Below are 20,888 nucleotides of genomic sequence, written 5' to 3' on the forward strand. Positions count from 1 at the left end.
TGGGATCTTGTAAATTATACTTAACATTATCATTTTCTATCAAATTTCATAATTCTTATGAAATAAATAGGGTTTTCATCTTAATAATTCAAAATTGATAATTACCTTTAAAGATAGGAAGAAGTAAATTAAGAACAAACTCTGATGCTTGCCATATTCTTTTTTTTTAGATCTATTAGCCTTTCCTTTTCTTTTTAATCGATATACTCCTATTGATCTTCTTTGGCTCTAATATCATACTATTGATCTTATTTGAACCAAGCTCTGATACCATATTGTTAGCTCTGATACTACACTTTTGGCTTTTCTATAAAATTTCAAGGAGAAGAGGAAGAGAATAATAGAGAAAACAAAGAGTACTTCCAATCTATGGTGTTTTTTAATTGATCCAAGGTACCTATTTATATTGACTAAAAGATAAAACATAAGTTTTTTAAAATAATAAAAAAATCTATCATATCTCAAATAAATCTTTTCATCATAATCTATTTATTTAAATCTAAATCTTGATTTTTTAATTTTATTTAATTTTAATTATTTGAATTAATCTTAACATCATATGGGAGGAGGTTTGCCTTCATGTACTGGCATTAAAAAACTGGTGAAATAGTACTATCAAGGAATCGAATCATTGGAGAGACTAACAAATGTGGGATGCAGAGAGAGAAATTGATGGTGACCTCATTGAAGCAGCTTAAACGTAGCACAGTGGATCACATCCAAATGCCATCGGTGTTTGGCTGCAATTCTTGGTCTTGTACCTACTAATTTTTATTCCCTATAATTTCTTGAGTAGGGTTTGGAATGGGGTGGGTTGGTCTGAGTCCAAAACCCTAAAAATTGGGAACTAGAATGGGGTTTATTTTAAGTCTTCATTTAATTGGATTGAGCATGGACCAAGAAAACAACAGATCGGTCCAATCATATTAATCTGATCATTACTCAATATGACCCATGTCCAATTTATGATTGCAACCCATTACAGTTGAACTGATGAGCTTCTCATATGGGAAGACTGATCCATTCAATTGAGTTAATGAAAAATTATTTCATTTTTTTAGCTGAAATCTTAAGCAGTTCTACAAAAAAAGGAATTATCCCTAATCAACTTAACAAGTGGTGGACTGACCCAAGTCAAAGGTTTATTATTATTATTATTATTATTATTATTATTTATTATTATTATTATTTATATATAAATATTATCTAATTATGAACATAAAATATTTATAATAAAATTATATATATATAATTTGTTAACCACTAGTTCTAAGTATCTCCTCAGCAACAATCTAAACCGCGACTAGTATGGATTGACAGTCAAATCGAATAGCACCATAAGTATATATGTTCTATCTATTCCGACTGAATCGAGTTTATAAATAATGATCATAACCCAATTATACTTCCAAATACAAGAATAACTTAAAACAATATGAATAAACTATATCTTCTTCACCTAATGTTGATTATGATAGTTTTAACTTCGTTATCAAATGCAAATATCAAACTCTCAATTTTAAAAAGGTGAAGTTTATCATGTTTACATTTTTTTTAAAAATAAGATAAGTGACGAAAGCAACTCATGACCCTAAAAGAAAAACTATCAAATTTTTTACCAACTAAACTATCTAACACATTGAAAAAATTATTATGTTTAAACTTATTGAATGTTATGATAACATGATTGAATGCAATACAAAATAACAATGGATCAGTGTAGCCCCACCTTTCAGGTTTCATAATCATCAGATTTATTATGATTTAGTCATGGTAGTTGGTGAAAACATAATTTGTACTACTTTAATCATATATCCATGTATAAAGTTCAACTTAGTAGGTCAAATGAAGTGCAAATAGAAGATGATCATGTGATAAATTATGTTCATGTATATATATATATATATATATATATATATATATAACGTGTGTGTTTCTGATACGGATTATTTTGACGCATATATTGAATTCGGATTCACAAAGTATGATTTGTGGTTCCCTTTCTTTCTATTGCCAACTACGCTGCAATCCATGTGAACCACCCGACATAAAATCCAACAATAACTTCCCTTCAGGATCTAATCGTCGTCATCTTCAACCCCAACTACTACGTCATTATGTCCTACCAATATCTTTCTCGAAAGCCGAATACCAGACCATTATTGCCCCATTGATTGCTCCTCTACATCTTGTTGGGCTGATGGCCCATATTCAGCCCATGTGGGCTTTATCAGCCCACAGCCCACACCCTCTCTTAACCTAACCCTAATTAAGATTAGGGGGGTGTGGTGGCTGCGTTTTAGAGGCAGATTAAGGCTATAAAAAGGCAGCAACGAGACAGATCTTGGAGGCCACGGGATTCCAAAGAGAAGAAGGAGATCAAGGCAGAAAAGGAAGAGAAAGAAAGGGAAGAAGACAAGGACAACGCAGAGAGACTGTTCACAATCATCTAGCAGTGTTCTCATCTCAGGTTAGATCAAATCTACAGTAAACTCTTGCTGTGATTACTTGGGGAGGTTTTAGATATTGTGAGCAGTGACGTGATCCTTGTATCCCAGTTATTCTCTTGTGGTTGTTGCTAGGGTTTTGAGCAAGAGATTGAGATTTGTATATTCATTATTCTCATAGTGGATTATCTCTAGTTTGCCCCGTGGTTTTTACCCTTCACATTGAAGGGGTTTTCCACGTATATCTTGGTGTTCTGTTTGATTGTGTTTCCATTTTATTCCGCTGCGTATTTTGGTCTTATAGTATTTGTTCCTATACAAAGGTTATTCCTCTTTTTATCCCCATCAACTGGTATCAGAGCGGGGTTTTGGTGATTTAATTTTTGTATTTGAACATGGAGGCCAGTAATATTTCTCGCATGATTAGTTTAAATTGAAATAATTGGATGATATGGAAACCAAGAATAGAAGATCTCTTGTATTGCAAAGATTTGTATGGACCTTTGCAAGGGGATAGTGCAAAACCTACAACTATGACAGATGATGAGTGGAAGAGGTTAGATCGAAAAACAATTGGGTTTATTAGACAGTGGCTTGATGATAGTGTCTTTCACCATGTTTCTACTGAAATTTCTGCATATTCTCTTTGGAAAAAATTGGAAAGTCTCTATGAGAGAAAAACAGCTGGCAACAAAGCTTTTTTGATCAGAAAACTTGTGAACCTAAAATATAGAGAGGGTGCTTCTATTGCTGAGCATTTGAATGAAATGCAGAGTATTATTAACCAGTTATCCTCTATGAAAATGTCTCTTGATGATGAGTTGCAGGCATTGTTACTTCTCAGTTCATTACCAGAAAGTTGGGAGACACTGGTGGTTTCCCTCAGTAATTCTGCGCCAGATGGTATTGTCACTATGAGTCAAGTAATAAGCAGTTTGTTGAATGAGGAGTTGAGAAGAAAGAGTTCAGCAACATCTCAGAATGATTCACAGTCACTTATCTCAGAGAACAGAGGAAGGTCAAAGTCCAGAAGCAGTTCACGTATGGGTAGGAGCAAGTCAAGATCAAGAAAAGATATTGTTTGCTATAACTGTGGTGAGAAAGGACATTACAAGAACCAATGTAAGCAACCTAAGAAGAACAAGAAAAAGGGAAAAGAAGTGGAGTCTACAGAATCAAAGGATAATACTACAGCTATAGTGCAGGGTGGTGATTATTTGATTTTGTCTCCTTCTGATGATATTTTTTCTTGTGTGTGTCAGGATCTTGAGTGGGTGATTGACACAGGTGCTTCTTATCATGCTACACCTCGGAGGGAGTTTTTTGCTACATACAGGTCTGGAAACTTTGGTGTTGTCAAGATGGGCAACTATGGCACAGCAGACATCATTGGCATGGGTGATATCCATTTAAAGACCAACCTTGGCTGCAAGTTGGTACTTAAGGATGTGAGACATGTGGTTGACTTGAGGCTGAATTTAATTTCAGTTGGAAGACTAGATGATGAAGACTATGAAAGCAGATTTCACAGAGGGCAATGGAAACTCAGTAAGGGTTCTCTTGTTATAGCTAATGGAAAGAAATGTCATACTTTGTACAGGTTGCAGGCTAAAGCTTATGGTGAGCAGTTAAATGCTACAGAGAAAGACTTCAGTATGGAGTTGTGGCATAGGCGATTGGGACACATGAGCGAGAAGGGGCTGCAAACTCTTTCCAAGAGAGAGGTATTACCAGATCTCAGAGGTATACATCTGAACCCTTGTATTGATTGTTTAGCTGGTAAACAACATAGAGTTTCATTTGCTAGTGCTGCTTTGTCTAGAAAAATGCATGCCTTAGACCGTGTTTATACAGATGTATGTGGTCCTTTGAGGATAAAAACTCCTGGTGGATCCGTTGATGTTCTTGGTATAAGTGGTGCACTTTATTTTGTCACTTTTATAGATGATTTTTCTAGGAAAGTTTGGGCCTATGCTTTGAAGACCAAAGATCAGGTTATTAATGTCTTTAAAGAGTTTCATGCCAGGGTTGAAAGGGAGACAGAAAGGAAATTGAAATGCATAAGATCAGATAATGGTGGTGAGTATACAGGATTGTTTAATGACTATTGCAGGTCACATGGAATCCAACATGAGATGACAGTTCCTGGTACACCTCAGCATAATGCAATTGCAGAGAGGATGAACCGCACCATTATGGAAAATATCAGATGTATGCTTTCACAGGCCAAGCTACCCAAAAGGTTTTGGGATGAGGCTTTGAGGACTGCAGTTGATGTGATCAACTTATCACCATGTACAGCCCTAGATGGTGATGTTGCAGAGCATGTATGGTCAGGGAAAGATGTTTCCTACAAGCATTTGAAAGTGTTTGGTTGTCGTGCATTTGCACATGTTCCAGATAATGAGAGGTCCAAGCTGGATGGTAAGTCTAAAGAATGTATTTTTCTTGGTTACTCACATGATCAGTTTGGTTACAGGCTTTGGGATCCAGAAAAGCAGAAGGTGTTCAGGAGCAGAGATGTGATCTTCTTTGAGGATCAAACCTTTGAGGATTTGAAGAAGAAGGCATCAGCCAAGACTTCTGCAGAAGGATTAGCAGATTGTGACCCAATTACTCCTCCAGTATATCAGGGTGATGGGGGAGATATGCAGGAAGATGGTGTAGAACCTGATATTGATCTACCTGTAGGACATGTTGAGCAAGAAGAAGTAGGAGAGCAAGTTCCCGCAGAACCTCAGTTGAGAAGATCTTTTAGACAACGTCAACCTTCCAGAAGATACTCTACAGATGAGTATGTGATGCTTACTGATGCAGGTGAACCAGAGAGTTACCAGGAAGCAATTGAGAGTGAGCAGAAAGAGAAGTGGTTAGCTGCTATGCAGGAAGAGATGGATGCTCTTCAGAAGAACCACACTTATGATTTGGTGCTACTACCAAATGGAATGAAGGCCTTGAAGAACAAGTGGGTTTTTAGGTTGAAGACTCAAGAATATTGTTCTCAACCAAAGTACAAAGCTAGATTGGTTGTGAAAGGCTTTGGTCAAAAGAAATGTATTGACTTTGAAGAGATATTTTCTCCTGTTGTTAAAATGTCTTCTATTCGTGTTGCTCTTGGTATTGCTGCTAGCCAGGACTTGGAGGTTGAGCAGTTAGATGTGAAAACAGCTTTCCTTCATGGTGATTTGGAGGAGGAAATTTATATGGAGCAACCAGAAGGCTTCAAAGTTAAAGGTAAAAATAATTTTGTCTGCAAGTTGAAGAAGAGCTTGTATGGGCTAAAGCAAGCTCCAAGACAGTGGTACAGAAAGTTTGATTCATTTATGACAGAAAATGGATACAAAAGAATGGCTTCAGATCATTGTGTGTACATCAAATGGTTTGGTGAGGATTTTATTATTCTCTTACTTTATGTTGATGACATGCTTATTCTTGGGAAAGATATGTCTAAAATTGACAGGTTGAAGAAGGAACTGAGTGAGTCTTTTGCAATGAAGGACATGGGGCCAGCAAAGCAAATACTAGGCATGCAGATTTCTCGTGACAGGAAAAATAAGAAGATTTGGTTGTCACAGGAGAAATACATCGAGAAGGTATTGGAAAGATTCAGTATGAGCAATGCTAAGCCAGTTGGTTCTCCTCTTGCAGGTCACTTCAAGTTGTGCTCAGAACAGAGTCCGTCAAGTGATGAGGAGAAGGAGAAAATGCAAAAGGTTCCTTATGCTTCAGCAGTTGGAAGTTTAATGTATGCAATGGTATGTACGAGGCCAGACATCGCATATGCAGTGGGTGTTACTAGCAGATTTCTTGCAAATCCAGGCAAAGAACACTGGGCAGCGGTGAAGTGGATTTTTAGATATCTCAGAGGGAGCTCTAAGGTTTGTTTAAGCTTTGGAGGTGGACCACCTGTGTTGACAGGTTACACAGATGCAGATATGGCCAGAGATATAGATACGAGGAAGTCTACTTCAGGTTATGTACTTACTTTTGCAGGGGGAGCTGTGTCATGGCAATCCAGGTTACAAAGGTGTATTGCTCTCTCCACCACAGAAGCAGAATATATTGCTGCTACAGAGGTATGCAAAGAAATATTATGGATGAAAGAATTCTTACAAGAATTGGGGCTGAAACAAAAAAATTATGTGGTGCATTGTGACAGCCAGAGTGCCATCCATTTGTGTAAGAACCCAATGTTTCATTCCAAGTCAAAGCATATAGATGTCAGATACCACTGGATTCGAAATGTATTTGAAGAGAAGCAGTTGCAGCTTCAGAAAATTCATACAGATGACAACGGAGCAGACATGTTAACGAAGACCTTACCAAAAGAAAGACAGGAGATATGCCGACAGTTGGTCGGCATGGCTTCACATTGAGGAGTCATGGGACAGCCTCCCTTATGGGCTGAAGGGGGAGGTTGTTGGGCTGATGGCCCATATTCAGCCCATGTGGGCTTTATCAGCCCACAGCCCACACTCTCTCTTAACCTAACCCTAATTAAGATTAGGGGGGTGTGGTGGCTGCGTTTTAGAGGCAGATTAAGGCTATAAAAAGGCAGCAACGAGGCAGATCTTGGAGGCCACGGGATTCCAAAGAGAAGAAGGAGATCAAGGCAGAAAAGGAAGAGAAAGAAAGGGAAGAAGACAAGGACAACGCAGAGAGACTGTTCACAATCATCTAGCAGTGTTCTCATCTCAGGTTAGATCAAATCTACAGTAGACTCTTGCTGTGATTACTTGGGGAGGTTTTAGATATTGTGAGCAGTGACGTGATCCTTGTATCCCAGTTATTCTCTTGTGGTTGTTGCTAGGGTTTTGAGCAAGAGATTGAGATTTGTATATTCATTATTCTCATAGTGGATTATCTCTAGTTTGCCCCGTGGTTTTTACCCTTCACATTGAAGGGGTTTTCCACGTATATCTTGGTGTTCTGTTTGATTGTGTTTCCATTTTATTCCGCTGCGTATTTTGGTCTTCTAGTATTTGTTCCTATACAAAGGTTATTCCTCTTTTTATCCCCATCACACCTCTCCTCTCTCTCTCTCTCTCTTTCTTTCTCTCTCTCTGTATATATAGGTGTGTGCACGAATCTTTATTGGATGCACAGTAGCCACGCCATGCTCTGATAACATTTCTTTTTCCTCCCTCCATCATCTCTTCCCAGAAACCGCATACCCTCCTCTCCAAAAACCACGGCTCTGCACCATAAAAATCTCCTCCCCTTCATCCTTAGGAGTTCCTGGCGATGAAGAGACTGGGCGTCCACCCCAAGTGCCTCAAGCGGTCCAAGGCGGCCAAGAAGACCCCGATCAAGGTGGTGTACATCTCGGACCCCATGAGGGTGACCGCCACCGCCGCCACCTTCCGCTCCCTCGTTCAGAGGCTCACCGGCCGGGACTCGGTGCTCGAAACGACGGATGACTCCTCGACAGCGTCTGCATCTCCCTCGGCGGCGAGCTCGACCCCGTCGAATCATGGCGTCAGCTGCAACGTGGAGCAGGAGAACAGCTTGGTGGCTCCGATCGAAGCGTTTGATGAGGCGTTTGTTGCACGAATGCTGGAGAGCTTTTCTGGATTCATGTAGCCGACGCTGTACTAGCTCCAATCCTCAAGTAAGAGGACGTTGGGAGTTTAACAAGTGTGACTCCATCATGGTGGTGTTCTCCCAAGGATTCTGTATATATTCCTCCTTTGGTAGTATTACTGTACTTTCCATTGCACTTGCAAGTAAACTCTTATTTGAGTGTGATCTTCTTATGAAAAGATCAAACATGCTTGGCCATGGGTTATTGGAAGGCATTGGGATGATACAAATATAGGAGATGTATATAAGATTTTATGTGTAGTGGTGAATGAAGTGGAGTAGCATCTCATGGAATTCCTTCATAAACAATTCTTTTACCCATATATTATGCCTCCTGGCCACAAAAATTATATATCTTCCAAATAAAAGTTGGGATTTATGAAAAGGAAGTGATTTTTCTTACAAAAATGAACAACATTTTTGCACAAGACCTCTACTTAATTACCTTCTCACTAGAAAAGGGAAGCAAGAAATGTGTATGATTACATCCCTAGTAACTAAAAATTCCTTTTATACAATAAAATTCTTGTAGGTAACAAAACATATAACACTGGTATTCTCTATCAGTATTTGGGACACCATCTATTAATATATGTTAAGTCTTCTCAATATTGATATTCTCCTTATTTAAGAAAAAATAAAACATCTTTTTTTTTTTTTTTCTAATTTCTTATGTTTCCATTAATCTTCTCCTGATCTATACATGTTTAATTAAAACCAGTGTTATAAGGTTGAGTTAATGCTCATTGATGTTCCGTTCTTTTGCTTTGCTGTCCACTATTCATAAAACACTTATGGTAGTTCACTTGCTTTCATATTTGATAGGTTAGATAGATAAGATGGTGCTATCAACCACGTAGCCAAGTGAGCTATCATAGTTAAGGCAATTGTGTTCTTTTATCAACCAGGTAGCCAAGTCAGCTATCATGAACTTTCTTATGGGTGTCCATACAATTAGTATAGTTTTAGCTAGTTAATTATGTTAATTTAACTGTATTCATATTATTGTTATTATACAGAATAATTTTAATATCAAATCTAAAATCAAATAATCATATATCCAATGTGCGTATTTTTCAATGAGAATATTTTTATTTGATTCATAGAATGCACTTTATAGTTTAATCTATAGAATGCAGCAATACCAATCTCCTCTCTTATTATCTCTCAAAGAACCACCATGAGTGATGAAATAGAAATTAGGGAGAGTTGAGAATAGATATATAATCTCTTGTTGTATTATGTTATAAGGTGTATTAAGTCTTTAGGATATCCTATATATTATAGGTGAGAGAGGTCATCTCCTAAGAAATCTATCGACTTTCTTTTTATTGTATAATAACCATAATCAAAATATAATCATATTTTTAATTATCTTATCTAATATTTTTTCACTTACTCATTAATTTATAAGATAAAAAAATTAAAATTAAAATAAATAAAATAAAAGTTTATTAAAAATAATTTTATCAATTCAATTTTAGAAAAATTAAATAATATTTTATGCATGGTCATAAATTTTAAAATAAGTCAACAAGTCAAATAAATACAATAATACTTTATTAAATCTGATTATCAATACAAGTCACAATGGTTCTATGTCATCAATATCATGCTCCCTTCTATTAGGATCGTTTCGACATTAAGAGAGGGGGTGAATTAGTGCTTTCATAAAAATTACATTAATTCAAAAATATCGTTCAATCAAACCAGTATCGAAAAGATGTTTAACTTGCAATGTGCATAAAAGTAGTGAGCAAGTAAATCAGTAAGCAATATGAATAAAAAGCATAAATAGAAATGCAAGCTAATTTTATAGTGGTTCGGTTGTCCCGACCTACGTCCACTCTTGATTCTTCTTCCGTCGAGGCCATTGACGTTCACTATCGATCTTCTTTCGACGGATGAAGATCAACTACCCTCTTACAACTCTTTCTCTTTTTCATATGCTCAGGAAAGAACCTTTATACTTCTCTTTTACACTTAGACGTCATTCCTCCCTTAGAAATACCTCTAACTCTAGGAGGAAGATACTCTAAATTTTAAAAGAGATTACAACACATTTTCACTCAAGTATTATTTCTCTTTCTATTTAATTTCTTGCTACCTCAATTAGGAAAGAGTGGGGTATTTATAGACCCCAAATGACTTCAAAAGTAGAGTCAAAAAAATATCACATCCTCGGTTTCAACGGTACTGGCGGTCCCACCGTCAGTATTGGGTGGTACTACCACCTGCACCCTTGACAACTGGTGGTACTACTATCCAATCTGGGCGATACTACTGCCTACCAGACTGACATTGGGCGGTACCACCACTTGATACAATTTGGGAGACTGTATCTTGGTGGTACCACCACCTGTTCTACCAGTGCCACCGCTTGACCCATATATGGGTCATTGAATCAGCCTCCTAATGGGCCTAACTCAACCTTGAATCAGGTCCAATGAGCCCATAATTGAGTTAGCCTAGTTAAACCTGAAACTAACTCAATTAGACCTAGACTACTTTGATCTAGACACACATGATTACAAGCGTGAATCCTATGTTGCTTGATATATCATTGATTCATATGATCCTTCAACGCATAGTCATCTCGTTTGGTGTATTGCCCAATCGGCATATTGACCTTCTGTAACATCCGATCTCCTTTAGTACAATATCCAATCTTTTGGCCCAATGCCTGAACTTATGGCACGAAGTCCTTCCGGCATGTCGACCATGTTGAATCTTGGATTTTGATAATGAAACCAATTGATGTGTTTATGATCTAATCTACATTTTGAGTGATGTAGGACTAACTTCGATTAGGAAAGATAATTAAAGCAAGAAGAATTATGTTGGGCCGGAGTGGAACATGTTAGAAGATTGGACGTCGAGCCGAAGGATCGGTCGATGTATCAACAAAAGGCCTTGGGCCATGGGATCGCGCATCGGGCCAAGAAGAGCAAAAATTACACCAAGAAAATCAGAGTTGCGGAGGTCAACTGACCGATTGGACAATAGGCTACAAAAGAGGATAATGCGCTGAAGAATTGGACGAGGCGTCGATGAATCAATGACATGCCGAATAATATTTGATTAGCTTTGTAATAATTTTCTAGATCGAAGTAGATTTTAGGCGTAATTGGGTTGGAATTGGGCCAACTCAATTAGGGGCCAATTGGGCCTAAGTTTGGGCTGTGTTGGGCCAAGTGAAAAGGTCCAAATAGTGACCCAACATGTGAAACCGTCATGGCACAATCTCCGAGACTGTGTCAGGTGGTGGTATCACTGATTTGGGCAATGGTACCGCCCAGACACAATCTTTGAGAGACTGTCAAGCGATTGTACCGCTAGTCTGGGCAGTGGTATCGCCCAGACACAATCTTCTAGGCGGTGGTACCGCCCAGTGCAGGTGGTGGTATCGCCCGTACCCCGAAATCTTAGGGATTTGAATCTTAGCTCCAAGTTTTGAAGTCATTTGGAGTCTATAAAAACCCCAGCTATTCCTACAAGGAGTAGTAAGAAAGTTAAGCAAAACTCTATAATTCTAAAGTTGTAAACCCTATTAGAAAGTTGAGTTCCCTTCTCCTAAAGCTTAGAGAGAATTCTAAGGGAGGTGTATGAGGGATACCTTGTAAAAGAGGATCGTAAAAGGTTGTCTCATAAACTTGTGAAAAGGAGAAAAGGGGTATAAAAGGGTAGTTAATCTTTGCCCGTTGAAAGAATAATTTGGAGAAGAAGACTTTCTCTTTGAATGCCAAAGCTATGAATGCTTTGTTTTACGTCTTAGACAAAAATGAATTTAATCATGTTTCTATTTGCGAAACTACTTATGAGATTTGACATACACTTGAAATCACACACGAAAGGACGAGTAGAGTTAAAGACTCTAAAATTAATCTTTTGATGCATGATTTCGAGTTATTTCATATAAAACCAAGCGAAACTATTATTGACATATACACCCATTTTATGGATGTCATCAATAGTTTAAAAACACTTGGTAAAAGTTTTTTCAAATTTTGAACTTGTTAACAAGATATTAAGATCCCTTCCAAAGAGTTGGGATCCTAAAGTAACGGCTATTCAAGAATCTAAGAACTTGAACCATTTTCCAATTGAAGAATTTATCGGATTTGACACTTAGAACAAATAAAGACCACTCAAGCGAAAGCTCAAGTGATGATAACTTTGAACTCTTAACAATAAAGCTTAAAAAAATTTTAAAACAAGAATCGAAGAATAAAAATAAACTTAAAAAGAAGAGGTTGCCAAAGAAGAAGACACTCAAGGTGACTACGGACAAAACGAGCTCATCCGAAGATGAGGAGCAAACCAACAAGGGCAATGTGGCGAACTACGCTTTGACGGCTTTCGTCAATAAGGTAAGCGACTAAATCGAATATCTTTTTCCTTACCATAAAATTACTTAGTATTTTTCATGATTAGTTTTAAATATATATATTTTTTATCATGAGAATTGCTAATAATACTTGCACATTAAATAAGATTAATTCCTTGTATGTTATAAGAAACAATTATGTGTATCTTGATGATTTTGTATTGTTTTTCGATTTTAAAAATGATAGATGGTTTTCATATGAAAAAAACTTGAGCATACTTACATGAAATCAATCACAAAATTTGGAACTAAAAGAACTTGAGCTATTTTTTTATAGGAATCTATCTACGCTGCCTTTATTGAATTTTTCGAAAAGTGATATTGATGATGATTTTGGATCTATTTTCATATGACTCATTTTACTAATGAGATGATATATTCAACTAAATCATTTATCGCATTTATGACTTGTGATATATTCAACATGAAACATCTTTCTTGATGCACGTATGATTCACTCTTTTAAGAGAATATTTATCAAATCATGATAAGTTGAGATTTTCTTTATATGAATCAAGGCTTTTCATTATTCTCTTATGATTCTACTTGCTATATATATTTAAGAGGAGCTTTTCGATATAAATTATGAGATTTCTTATGCATGAATCAAGATGATTGATTATTTTTTCTCCTACAATTCTTTTGTTGTTTACTAAAGAGAATATCTTTTTTAAAATTAATGACTAACAATTTCTATTAAAGATCTTATACTATTTGATCTCCTAAGATTTTCTTTTTATTATTTAAAAAGGAGATTTGTTAAGATGAATCATTTACGAATTGATCTTTCTTGATCTTTCATTTTTCATGTCATGATTTTCATTTGATTACATTTGTATTTATGTGATGCTTAGAGCATTGATATCAAGAGATTTGATAAATCAATTTATGTCATTTTGAATCTCTTGAAAATGATTTTGATGATTTCATGATTTGAATCTAAATGAGATTTTTTTTCCAATCGAATCATGAACCTTCTCTTAATTTCTTAACTTGAGATTTTCTTTTATGAATCAAAATCTCTTGCTCTTTATTCTTGTATTATTCTTGCATTTTGATTAAGAGAAAATTTTCTATTAGAATAATGTCTTTTGGTATTCAAATAATATTTGATATTATATCTTTCATGCCATGATTTATTTATGATACTCCCTTATATTCATAAATTGTATACCTCATCATATTTGATTTAAATTTATCTTTGTTATGATGTGAAAATTAATGTAAAAGGAAAAGAATTACAAAACTGTATTCTTCTCTTCTTTTTGACAATAACAAAGGGGGAGAAAGAACTCACTAGCTTACATGTTCTAAAAAGATGTAAAATTTTACTAACTTGTATATCTAAAACTTGCTAGCTTGCTCATTTCAAAAGAGAAGCAAGAATTACTAGCTTGCACATCTCAAAGTAGAAGCAAAATTACTAGCTTGCACTTCTCAAGAGAGAAGAAAGAACTTGCTATCTTGAACATCATCAAGAATTGCTATTTTGCAATCTCAAGAGAAGCAAAAGTACTATCTTACACATCTCAAGAGAGGCAATACTCATGATGCATGAACATCTCAAAATTTGCTAGCTTATATATTGGAAAATGATATAAAACTTTCCAAAGATGCTAACTTGCATGTTGTAAAATGAAGTAAAATTTTGCTATCTTGCGCTTTGCAAAGGAAGCAACAAATACACTTCTTAAAAGAGAAGAAAGAAAATTACTAGCTTGCATGATGATAAAACTTGAAATTATGTTTTGATTTGAAATTACATCTCAAAAAATTGGCTAGATGCACTTCTCCTTTTTGTTGATGACAAAGGGGAGAAGATACGATGATATGAGAATTATGTATGGGATAGGATGTAATATACTTTGATATTTTGATACCATGATGATTTAAAATATTTATGATAATGCATGCAAAACTTAAGATAATGATGCATGCAAAGCAATGATATGCATATAATGTGTTGCAAATATTTATGATTAAATTTGCTTTGACTTGAATTCAATTTGAATTCAAGGTTCTATCGATGTGGTATATTGATAGGGGGAGTTAAGGTTAACTCCGTCATCAATTGGTTGTCATCATAAAAAAGGGGGAGATTGTTGAATCTTGATTTTTGATGATGAAACCAATTGATGTGTTTATGATCTAATCTGCGTTTTGAGTGACGCAGGACTACCTTCGATCAGGAAAGACAATTAAAGCAGAAATAATCATGTTGGGCCGGAGTAGAACATGTCAAAAGATTGGACGTCGAGCTAGAGGATTAGTTGACATATTGATAGAAGGCCTCGGGCCATGGGATCGAGCATCGGGCTAAGAAGAGCGGAAATTACACCAAGGAAATCGAAGTTGCGGAGGTCAACTGGCCGATTGGGCAATGGGCCGCAAGAAAGGATGATGCGCCGAAGAATCGGTCTAGGCATCGATGAACCAATAACATGCTCGACAACATTTGATTTGCTTTGTAATAATTATCTAGATCAAAGTAGATTTTAGGCATAATTGGGTTAGAATTGAGCCAGCTCAATTAGGAGCCAATTGGGCCCAAGTTTGAGCTGTGTTCGGCCAATTCAAAACCGTCGTGGCACAGTCTCTAAGACCATGTCAAATGGTGGTACTGTCTAGACAAAATCTACGAGATTGTCAGGTGGTAGTACGACCAGTCTAGGCAGTGGTACCGCTCAGACATAGTCTTCTAGGTGGTGGTACCGCAAGACTGGGTGGTGGTACCGCCCAGTGTCAGGCTGAAGGCAGTGGTACTGCCCGTACCCCGAAATCTCAGGGATTTGAATTTTGGCTCCAAGTTTTGAAGCCATTTGGGGTCTATAAATACCCCAACTATTCCTGCAAGGAGTAACAAGAAAGTTGAGCAAAACTCTAAGATTCTAAAGTTGTAAGCCTTATTAGAAAGTTGAGTTCCCTCTTCCAAAAGCTTAGAGAGAGTTCTAAATGAGATGTATGAGGGATACCTTATAAAAGAGGGTTGTAAAATATTGTCTCCTAAACCTATAAGAAGGAGAAGAGGGGTGTAAAATGGTAGTTGATCTTTGCCCATTGAAAGAAGATCGTTGGTGGATGCCGGTGGCCTTGACGAAAGGGGAATCTACGGAGTGTATGTAGGTCACGACGACCAAACCACTATAAAAATCTGGTTTGTAATTCTTTTATACAATTTACCTTTACTGCAAACTACTTTACTTTCACTATGCTTCCATACACTTTCAAGTTGAACATATTACCTATACGAGCTTTGTCAGATATCATATTTAATCGAAACGAAATTTTAAAATTGATGTTTTTACCGTTGCACTAATTCACCCTCCCTCTTAGTGCCGACTCGATCCTAACAGACCAGTCTTTCGGCCCAATGTCCAATCTTCTAACATGTTTCACTCTAGTCTAACGCTTGATTCTTCCTGCTTTAATCAATTTACCTTTCCATGATCGAAGTTAGTCTTGCATCACTCAAATGCATATTAGATCATAACTTCATCAATTGGTTTCATCATCAAAATATGAGATTCAATAATCTTCCCCTATTTGATGATGATAACCAATTGATGATGAAGTTTAAACTAAACTCCCCCTATTAATATGTCATATTGAATTAAAATAAACTTTTCTTCAAAAAGAACGATAACCTTTGAAACCATGACTTTTATATCATTGCATGCACATAAAATCATGAGTATTGTATGCATAATTTCAACTCATCATAATTTCAAAACATTAAAATATACCATGCATGATCATCATCATAACTTTGTCTACTAGACTGACACTGGGCAGTACCATCGCCTGACATAGTTTGGGAAACTATGTCTGGGCGATACCACCGCCTAGTCTGGCGGTGCCACCACTTGACCCATTTATGAGTCACTGAATGAGCCTCCCAATGGGCCCAACTCAGCCCAAAATCAGGCCCAATAGGCCCCTAATTGAGTTAGCCTAGTTACACCCGAAATTAACTCAATTAGTCCTAGACTATTTTGATCTAGACACACATGATTACAAGGATGAATCATATATTATCCATTATGTCATTGGTTTATATGGTGCTTTATCTGATCATTAGGTGCATCGTCCTCTCCTTTAACATATTATCTAATCAGCATATTGACCTTCCGTAACATCCGATCTCCTTTGGCGCAATGTTCAATCCTACAACCCGATGCTTAAACTCATGGCACGAAGTCCTTCCAACACGTCGACCAGTCCTCCTGCCAAATGTCCAATCTTCTGACATGTTCCACTCCGGCCCAACGTTTGATTCTTCGTTCTTTAATCAATTTGCCTTTCCATAATCGAATTTAGTCCTATATCACTCAAACACATATTAGATCTTAACTTCATCAATTGATTTCATCATCAAAATCTGAGATTCAATAATCTCCCCCTATTTGATGATGATATCCAATTGATGATAGAGTTTAAACTAAACTCCTCTTATCAATGTGTCATATTGAATTAAAATAAACTTTCAATCAAAAAGAATGATAACTTTTTAAACAATGACTTTCACATCGCTGCATGCACACATGCATAATTTCAACTCATCATAATTTCAAACCATTAAAGTATACCATGCATGATCATCATCATAACTTCTCCCCCTTTGTCATCAACAAAAAGGAGAAAAGTGCAACTAGTAAATTTTTTGAAACATGCAATTTAGTAAGTTAGCAAGTTTTACTTCACTTTTGAACATGCATACTAGTAAGTTTTTGAGATATAAAAGTTAGCAATTTTACTTTTCTTAAGATGTGAAAGCTAGCACTTTTGCTTTTCTTAAAATGTGTAGCTAGCAAACTTTGCTTCTCTTTTGAGATGTGCAAGCTAACAATCTTTGCCTTTCTTTGAAATATGTAAGCTAGCAATTTTGTCTCCCCTTTTGTCATTATCATAAAGAAGAGAATAATACAATAGTATAATTCTTTTCTCTTTACATAAATTTTTAAATCATGAAAAAAAGATATCAATTTGGTGATGAGGTATATAATTCATGAATACAAGGGAGTCATATGGGATAAATAAATTATGACATGAAAGATATTAATATCAAATCATGAGCACCAAAAGATATGATTTATTTTGATAAATCTCCTCTTGAATAACAAAAAGAAATCTTAGGAGATCAAATAGTAAAAGATCTTCAAAAAAAATTTTAAGTCATGAATCAAGAGAAAAAACATGATTCATTTGAATAATTCTCTTCAATAAAATAAGAGAATTATAGTGAACGATCTTGATTTATATAAAAATCTCAAGTTATAATTATCAAGATCATGGTTTGTTTGCATAATTCACCTCTTTAGTAAATGGTAAAACGAAGAAATCATAGAAGATAAAAAAGATTTTGATTCCTATAAAAGATACCTCAAGTCAAGAATTCAAGAGAGTTCATGATTCGGTTGAAAAAAACTCTTTCAATTTTAAATAATCAAAATCACTTTTATAGTTCAAGAGATTCAAAAATATCATAATTAGGTTCATCAATCTCTTATTGAAAAATTCGATAAGCTTAAGGGATAGAGAAATTTTCAAGAAAAATATATTATTCTTTTTTGGCTATTTCAATTCATGTGATTGATTTCATATAAGCATGCTCTTGTCTTTTATGCTAAATCCATACATCATCGATTAAAACCGAAAAATAAGTTTTGTCATAATAATGATCAATAGTATAACATAAAAAAAACATCTTTAATCAAATAATTTCAATGTCAATGCTATTGTTATTTCATCTAGTGAGCTTTATGAAGTGTGTTGGATCTCCGGTCATATGCCTTGAGTATCCATTATCAAGATATCATTTTGCTCATAGCTTTCGATTATAGTCATTTCTATAAGAAAGGTGGGTTTGTTTTAGGTACCAATTTGACTTTGGGTCCCTCAAGATTAGATCTACCTATCTTGTCTATTGGCATAAAGTCATTTATGGTTCCTTTAGAAACCCAAACTAATTTATACGAGTCATACTTTTTAAATATATATTTATAAGCAAAATGACCATGTCTACTACAAAAATTATACTTAACCTTAGGAAAAATATGTAATGTTAGTCCTTTAACAAATGTAGTTAGATTTTGTTGAGTGTTACTCATAAAGCTGATTTCTTCCTTTCCATGAACATGACCCTTATTGGTAAGAATCATATTTAATGATTTGCTACCAATTTTAAAATTTTCTAATGCTTGTTCTAATAACATAAATTTCTTTTTATATAAATCTATCTCTTCATATTTTAGTGCAAGGAGTTAACAAGTATTTATCATACTCATTTTTAAAATTTTTAAACTCATTAGAAAGAGAAGGGTGATCCTTTTTTAATAATTTATATTTTTTACCAACTAATTTACATTCATCAAACAAATCATGAAAAACATTAAGTAATTCATTGTAAAGTAAAGAAGCTTCAGTTGAGTCGCATACCTCGTCGTCAAAGGCCATCAAGGTGTAGTTGGCCACATCGACTTTGTTGGTTTGCTCCTCATCTTTAGATGTACTGGAATAGTCCAAGTTACCTTGAGTGCTTTCTTCTTTTTTGGCAATTTTTTTTTTAGTTTTGTACACTCAACTTTGGAGTGCCCTGACTTTTTGTGTTCATAGCAAGTGATTGTATCCTTTTTGAGTTCATTTTTAGATTCTAATATTTTTTATTATAGTCCATAATGATCTTTGTAATTTATCTTGTTAAGATAATCCTATAATCACATTCAACTAGAATTTATATATACATAAATGTCAATAGGATAACAGAAATAAATAATTTTAATTAAGTAATAAAAAATTAATAAAAATATTCACTTATACACATCAGCCTATCTTTCTTGAGTTGATCACAAGTCTCATTCTAAGAATATATTCTTTAAACATTTTAGGTTATAAAACTTTAGTAAATAGATCAACAATCATCAAAGTGGTGCTTATGTTCTTAATTGACACATTGTTTTTGGATTCTTTCTCTAACCACTAAGTACATTATTTCAATATGCTTAAAACCACTAGAATACTAATCATTTTTAGAGAAAAAAATTATTACGATATTATCACAAAATATCTTCAATGGTCTAGTAATTGAGTCAACCACACTAAGTCCTTATGATTCAATAAGCGATTACCTTATTTATGGTCTTAAAGCATGTCAGAAATTTAATTTCTAATATTGATGATGTAATAAACGATTGCCTTACACTTTTAAAAGAAATTGACACTTCAGCTAACATGAATATGAATCATGAAATGAACTTCTTACTTTCGAGTCAATTTACAAAATCAACATATGAAAATATCTCGTTATTGCTAGTCATAGTGCCTTGCAAGCCAATCACATGAGTGTATGACATGACACATAATTTTTTTGCTTATTATTATTATGATATTTTCTCACTTTATATTGCTTGATACATAAATATATTATGATATCTATAGATTTGTGTAATGGGAATCGGATCGTGATGAGATCACGATAATGAGACTAATTCACCTTTTAACATAGACCCAAAATAATCATGGTCATAGGTTACTCGAGAGGGACATCGAGATAACTTAATAAACTAGCTATATACCTATCTATATGATGGAGGCGACTAGTCTCATAGCTATTTATATGGGGATACTAGGGCTACAATGTAAGTGCTCATTAGAGAATGAGTTCACTGATTGATCCGCTCACGGAATGTTGGATGATTGATGATACCTCATTGTTAGACAACGATTCCGTCGTCCCAGTGGTGTACTTGGCCCTTAGACTTGAGACATCAAGGATGTCCTGTATGAGTACTCCATTTTTTTTATAATGAACTTATAGGTTTAGAAGTTTCAAATATAGTATAATTGGTCATTGGGAGTGGCAACCAATCTTACGAGGGCTATTGAGTGTCAATAGAGGATCATCTGCTCTCACTATTATGAGAGAAATATCTCATGTGTTCTTGCTCAAACAAATCCTTAGCCAAGGTCATTCAAATTGAGAGAGAAAGAGTTCTTTGGGAGAATCCGATTAAAGCGAGATTCGAGAAGAAACCATATGGGCTTGACAGCACCATGCCCAATGTATAGTCTCCAGGATATTAGATGGATGAGAGATTATAGGTATACGATAACTGAGGATAGATAGATCCAAAGGATTAGATTCCCTTATATCGTTTGAGACTACGGTGTAGTGGCCTAGTACGTTCGTAATCGATGAGTCGAGTGAATTATTATGAAGATAATAATTCACTGAGCCAAAAGTATTAAATCTCGTATTTTGATGATGAAACAAATTGATAGGTGTTTATGATTTAATCTATGTTTTGAGTGACGAAGGATGCTTTGATCAAGATGAGATAATTAAAGCAAGAAAAATCATGTTGTGTTGCAGGAAAATATGTCAGAAGATTGGATGTCGAGCTAGAGAATCAATCGACGTATCGATAGAAGGCTTCGGGCCATGGATTCCGGCATCGGGCCAAGAAGAGTGAATA

The 20,888-nt window shown here is 35.3% G+C and overlaps 1 protein-coding gene across 1 annotated transcript; it reads left to right on the forward strand.

The window, feature by feature from the left end:
* Nucleotides 1-7,691: 7,691 nt before the first annotated feature.
* LOC135666727 (sigma factor binding protein 1, chloroplastic-like) lies at nt 7,692-8,030 on the forward strand. Its single transcript, XM_065178356.1, has one exon. It carries the CDS (start codon nt 7,692-7,694, stop codon nt 8,028-8,030), a length of 339 nt encoding a protein of 112 aa, XP_065034428.1.
* Nucleotides 8,031-20,888: the final 12,858 nt, after the last annotated feature.

Source organism: Musa acuminata, unplaced genomic scaffold (assembly GCF_036884655.1).
Source record: "Musa acuminata AAA Group cultivar baxijiao unplaced genomic scaffold, Cavendish_Baxijiao_AAA HiC_scaffold_1123, whole genome shotgun sequence".
Taxonomy (NCBI): domain Eukaryota; kingdom Viridiplantae; phylum Streptophyta; class Magnoliopsida; order Zingiberales; family Musaceae; genus Musa; species Musa acuminata.

Excerpts from the sequence above, each read along its gene's own strand:
- LOC135666727 (XM_065178356.1), top strand. The coding sequence starts at position 7,692 with ATGAAGAGACTGGGCGTCCACCCCAAGTGCCTCAAGCGGTCCAAGGCG.